Raw genomic sequence first — 6,000 nt, 5'->3', positions numbered from 1 at the left:
TGACACAGGTGGCATCCTTTTTTATGGCATATAATATTTTCTGTATACTGCTCTATCAAGCGCTGAAAGTTATCTGTTGTTTGTTTCGGAAAAACTGGAACGTTTGTAGTGTTCGGTATTCAAGTCTCATTTTTTTTATTATTCCTAAAAAATTATTTCATTAGTGTTTAAAAATACTCATTTTAAAATTAACTGCATACAGCAAACACCAGCTGCAAATTTCAAAATGTATACAAAGCATTATCATTATCTACAAATGAGTTAATAGTAAAAGCTTTGAAATCGTTCCAATTAAGTGCCGCCCTATTCTGTATTACAGGCGCTCACCACAAAATAACCAAACAATATATAAAATAAAACAAATATTGGCATACACATATATAAACAAAGAACTTTGAAACCTGTACCTAGCATGTCAGCTTCATACATCTGCGAGTTTCAACTCTCCTGAGAAAATCGCTGGATTTGCAAAATCGCACTTTGATACATTTACCCCCAGATCTATCATCGCTTATTGCAGAAAACCTCCTGGCGCCATAATTTATCAATAAAATATTGTGGGGGCAACCGAGCGATACCTGGCTGACTCAGCGATACAGGCCGGAAGCGGGTCACACATGCTTAGTGCAACTAAAAGTACAGATTTGGACTTTCATATCTACTTGGTGGAATAAAATGATAAAAAATTTCAAAACAGAAAGCATTCAAAATATTTGTGGAAAAAATGCTTTTTTTTAATATTAGAGCATTTTCTATCCTGAAATTTCTTTGATTCCTTTCTCAACTTCCCCCACTCTCTGTGAGATGACTCAGCATTTTCACTTATATAAAATGTTACTGTATCTCTCCCATTTCCCTTCTGCTCTGGGTGTCACACATAATTGCAGCCTGACTTTCTGCTTCTCAGTTATTACTTTCCAGCCAACATAAAACAAACAAACATTTACCTTACGTTTGTTCATTAGTCACATAGAACCTTTGGGGAAACTAACAGGTCTGTCAAGATCAATCTTTCATCAATTCTACGTGTTGTTCTGTTCCTCCTGAAGAATGAGACATCTCACTGTGTTCGTCTGTCTCTGGGGCTTAGTACAAGGTGAGTGTGCTGATTTATATATTATATTATATTATATTATTTTCCATTATATTCCATTATATTATATTAAATTATTTTCCATTATATTCTATTATATTGTATTATATTATATTACATTATACCCAAGCTCTCTGCCCTAGTCCTTCCATGTATTTATAGAACTCTCCACCACTATTCTGTGTTATGTGGAGGTAATCAAAGGTTCTCCAGCTGTTCTTGGTGTTGGTGCATGCTGGGATTTGTAGTTCCACAGCACCTGGAGAGATGCTGACTGTCTACTTCTTCTCATAGACACGTTTAATTCTAGATTTGAGACTCTATTCGCCTTCTTCCAAATATCATTAATAAAATCAACAGCGAAGGTGTCTAGTTACGCTGGAGGGACAGTAAATGTGTAAGATACAAATATAAGACTGTGCACAGCACACTACTAGCAGATAGCGGGCTTCATTTTACATTACTTTGTTTCACTCTGTTATAGATTTACTTCTGTAAGAATGGCTGGAGAGTTTAACAAATGTATCTTATCTGAATAACTTTGTACACATTTATTATATGCAGAGTTAAATTGTAACCACCACATAGGGGCATATTCAATTCTTCCGTTCCCTCGCCGCGTAAAAACTATTACCGATATTACCGTAATAGTTAGCTGGATTTCAGCTCGCGGCACAGGGAGCCGGGAGCTGAAATCCAGCGAGAAAATTACCGTATTAACGTTTTTTCCGCGCACTATTACCGCAATAACGGTAATAGTGCGCGGACTGTGGGATTTTCGGCGTTTCCGCGGAGAATTGAATATGTCCCATAATGCAACTGAAAATTATTACAACTGTTTAAAACCCTGTAGATACACTGAATAATGAGGGGGGAATGACTGAGCTTATAATTGGAATGCACTACAAATAAATATATCTATAACCAGCAAAGTTAAATATGTAAAAAAATAATTGCAGACCGTAAGCTCCTATGGGGCCGGGACTGATGTGAATGCGTCCTCTGCACAGCGCTGCAGAATTAGTTGCGCTATATAAATAAATAAATAATTGATGAATGAATATATATATATATATTCTTTACATTTCACTTTTTTCCATGTTCAGTTTTGTTGGTTATTTATATTCCAATTATAAAGCACAGTTATCTTTTCCCATTATTCAGATATATAGATGCTCCACTATTTCAACCTCTGCTTTTATTGGAATTAGCATCCCAGGAAGTTACTCTCTCTCTCTCTCTCTCTCTCTCTCTCTCTCTCTCTCTCTCTCTCTCTCTATATATATATATATATATATATATATATATATATATATGTATATATATATATACTTGTATGTGTGAATTCCAACTTTGATACACTCATACATGTATATACATATATATTCTCCCTTTTAACATACACTGAATGACATGTTTTATAAGAGTGGAAATTAAACAATACAAATAAGCTTGTTTGTGATTGTGGAAAAGGGGATTATCGGCCTCATTCATTAAGGAAAGTTAAGCAAAAGTAAGTAAGTAAGGCAAAACTATGTTGCAATGGAGGGGAAGGTAAATTTAAAATGTGATGGCAGATTTATATTTGGGGTAAGGCATGTCCTAGTTCAACTTTACATTTCAGTGTGTAAAAAAGCTATCAAGTATTTGTGTGCTACATGAAAAAAACAGCCACTATTTATCTTGTGTGCAAAATAATAAACTAATTTGCACCCCTTGCATTGTAACTTGGTTTTGTCCAGAAAACTTTAGTAAGAAAACTTACTCAATTCTTTGCTTAACTTTCCTTAATGAATCAGGCCCAATATAACAAAATATTTACTTATTTATATTGCACTGCGTTATATATGACTTTTTAGCTGTGCAGCTTAAGACAAAATATTACACATCAAAATTACTCTTTATTTATATTGTGTTATTACCATTTTAATCATTCAATTTGACTTATTTAAAGGTTCAATTGAAATAAAGTGTGTTGAGAAACAAGAAGCAGCGGTCGGGGGCAGAGTGACTCTTCGGTGCCAGCTGATTACCACCCACCCAAACATTTTCCAAATCACATGGCAGAAAGAATCCGGCAACTTCACCGGGCCGGTGGCTACCTACAGCAAAAAGTATGGACAGAAGCTGATTGGTTACTCGTATCACCGTACAGAACAGGTTACTGCAGATACTCTCAATGTCTCCGCCATCACCATCAGCCCAGTGACCCTGGAGGATCAGGGGTGTTTTTCCTGTATCTTTAATATATATCCATTTGGAGCTAACTCTGGAAGAACCTGCCTTGATGTCTATGGTAAGAGGCGTCTTTTGCTCAGGATATCATCATCATCATCATCATTTATTTATATAGCGCCAACATATTCCGTAGCGTTTTACAATTGGGGACAAACATAATAAACTAATAAACAAACTGGGTAAAACAGACAAAGAGGTACAGTAAGGAGTATGTTTAGTAACGCTCCAAAAAGGATCTCTTTGTCCTATTGTTTTGTGTCTTAAAAAGCTTTGAGAGAAATTGTCAAAACCCAGAGAATAGTGAAGTCCCTACAATTGTTTTAAAATATAAATTTTCAGGGCTCGTACATAGTGGCATTGAAAGACAAAAGAAAATTTTGTATTTTGTTGTTGATTTTAATAGAGAGTTAAAAGCACATTATCAAGCTCCATTGCAGCATAGTGTACTATGTACTTAATGTGCATTCCTATAGTTTTAGGATGCCACGGTATTTTACAGAGCGTTAACAAATTTGACCGCTGCATGCTGTATTGACATTGATGTAAAGCACAGTAAGTGAAGCAAATCCTTGTTAGATAGAGTGTGTACATTCACTTAAGATTTGGGAGTGCCCGTAGACAGTAGACTTAGCAATAGTGCTCAATGTCAAGCAGCAGCTGCAAGGGCAAACAAAGTATTGGCATGCATAAAAAGGGGCATAGATACAAGGGAAGATAGTGTAATTTTGCCACTGTATAAATCGTTGGTAAGACCTCATCTTGAATATGCAGTACAGTTCTGGGCACCACTCTATAAGAAAGATATTTTGGAACTAGAAAGGGTTCAGAGAAGGGCGACAAAATTGATAAAGGGTATGGAGTCATTAAATTATGAGGATAGGTTAGCCAGTTTAGACATGTTTACTTTAGAAAAGAGGTGTCTAAGGGGAGATATGATTTCTATGTACAAATACATTAAGGGTCAATACAGTGAACTTTCATGGAAACTTTTTACCCCAAGGACTATACACAGGACACGCGGTCACCCCCTAAGGTTAGAGGAGAGGAAATTTCACAACCAGCAAAGGAAGGGGTTCTTTACAGTAAGGGCAGACAAGATATGGAATTCACTGCCAGGGAAGGTTGTGATGGCAGATTCAATAGATATGTTTAAGAAAGGGAAACACTTTGTACAGCAACAAGGTTTATAAACTGTGATGTGTTGGAAAGGAACGACGCTCCTTAATAAGACCTAACCAAGCATGAGAGGAACTTCTGTCCAGTTTTCTGCTGAGCCACCATAAAAACTTGGCTTGGGGCCCGTTGATGCAACTCATAGGAGAGTGAAGGGCTCCTGCTCATTCCTCCCAAGTGACCACCGCTTGCAATGCAAATTTACCAGGTTATAAATTGTTCATTTTAGTTTTCATCTTTGTCTGAGTTTTCTTCTAGGATTTTCTCCTCCTGTTGTGATCATTTTATGTCAACTTTTATTCTTTTATCCTTAGAAACCAACATATCGGACCCCATACTGGAAATCCATCAGACCGAGTCTCCTGACACCTCAGAAAAGCTGAGTATTGTCACCTGCTCAGCCACCGGTCAGCCGGCCCCCAGTATCACATGGGAACTACCGGACAATCTGGAAATAACACCTGAAACTTACACTATTGTAAACCTGAACAGAACAGTGACTGTGATAAGTAACTTTACTCAGAGATTCGCTAGGACCTTGGAGGGGATCGAGGTAACCTGCGTGGTTCATCACCCAGCTCTCTACTCCGAGAAACGTCTCTCTGCACTCATAGACCACACTAGTAAGTTCATTTTATTGATATATTATTATAGAGAATGCATGGACAGGGCCCACCGGGTGTGACCACACAGACCAATAGGAAGCCGCAAACTCTCTGTCATTGGTCATGATTTAGTCTGTGGGGGCTCTGGGACTAAAGCCCTTTTTCCCCTACCTTATAATCCAACACCTCTAGGCCCCCCAAGGCAATCCCAAAAGCTTTGTAGACTACAATCACCCCTCCCTCTCTCTGTACATAGATCTACAGTTATCCCACAGCGTTATGTGGAAGGTTGGGTTAGTAGTTTGATATTCCATTAATTCACTCTCATATCCTTTATTTCTGTTTTAAATAGAAACATCATAAAAATATTTAGAAAGTAAAAATGTAATTTCTATTAATCACACTTATTTACTTCCCTCCCCTCAATCTACACCTCCAAATTAGCCAAAATCTTTAAAAACTTGCAGAATAGTTTTGCTCATCCCTACTGCTAAATGAAACATACATTTATGTACTATTATAAATGTTATAATTTTTTTGTGGTTGTGAATATGAGAATCACAGAATGTTGATGGTAGAAGACCCATTAGTCTGTCTAGTTTTCCCGTTTCAATTATAAACCTGTATTTATGTTTCTTCATTTAGCCAAATCTGCTAGAACTGTGCACCAAGTATCTACTACTCCACTGTACATACTGCTAAACTGTGTCTTATTCTGGAAAGTAATCCCCTCCTGAATCTTGTTGATGACATATTAGCAGACTTGCCTCCTCTCCCAGAATGTCCCGTATTAGGAGTAGACCCCCTCCGAGAGCTTACGTGACGCAAACATTATAACCAAGCAGGTCCGACCTTAGGTAACTTCTTGTGGCAGGGGACTAATTATATGAA

At 37.3% G+C, this 6,000-nt stretch overlaps 1 protein-coding gene across 2 annotated transcripts in view; it reads left to right on the top strand.

Annotated features, from left to right (window-relative positions):
- Nucleotides 1-872: 872 nt before the first annotated feature.
- The window catches only part of LOC142139593 (OX-2 membrane glycoprotein-like), a 28,882-nt gene continuing 23,754 nt past the window's right edge, over nucleotides 873-6,000 (top strand). For both annotated transcript variants that reach the window (XR_012688236.1, XM_075197330.1), the window contains exons 1-3: nucleotides 873-1,096; nucleotides 3,048-3,389; nucleotides 4,819-5,127. Coding sequence is in view for 1 of the 2 variants with exons in the window: in XM_075197330.1 (XP_075053431.1) it covers nucleotides 1,051-1,096; nucleotides 3,048-3,389; nucleotides 4,819-5,127 (697 nt within the window). In the remaining variant the exon portion in view is untranslated. The remainder of the gene's footprint in view (nucleotides 1,097-3,047; nucleotides 3,390-4,818; nucleotides 5,128-6,000) is intronic.

The sequence above is a fragment of the Mixophyes fleayi genome, chromosome 2 (assembly GCF_038048845.1).
Source record: "Mixophyes fleayi isolate aMixFle1 chromosome 2, aMixFle1.hap1, whole genome shotgun sequence".
Taxonomy (NCBI): Eukaryota; Metazoa; Chordata; class Amphibia; order Anura; family Limnodynastidae; genus Mixophyes; species Mixophyes fleayi.
The sequence above is the reverse complement of the archived record's forward strand: the minus strand, read 5'-3'. Positions and strand labels throughout refer to the sequence as shown.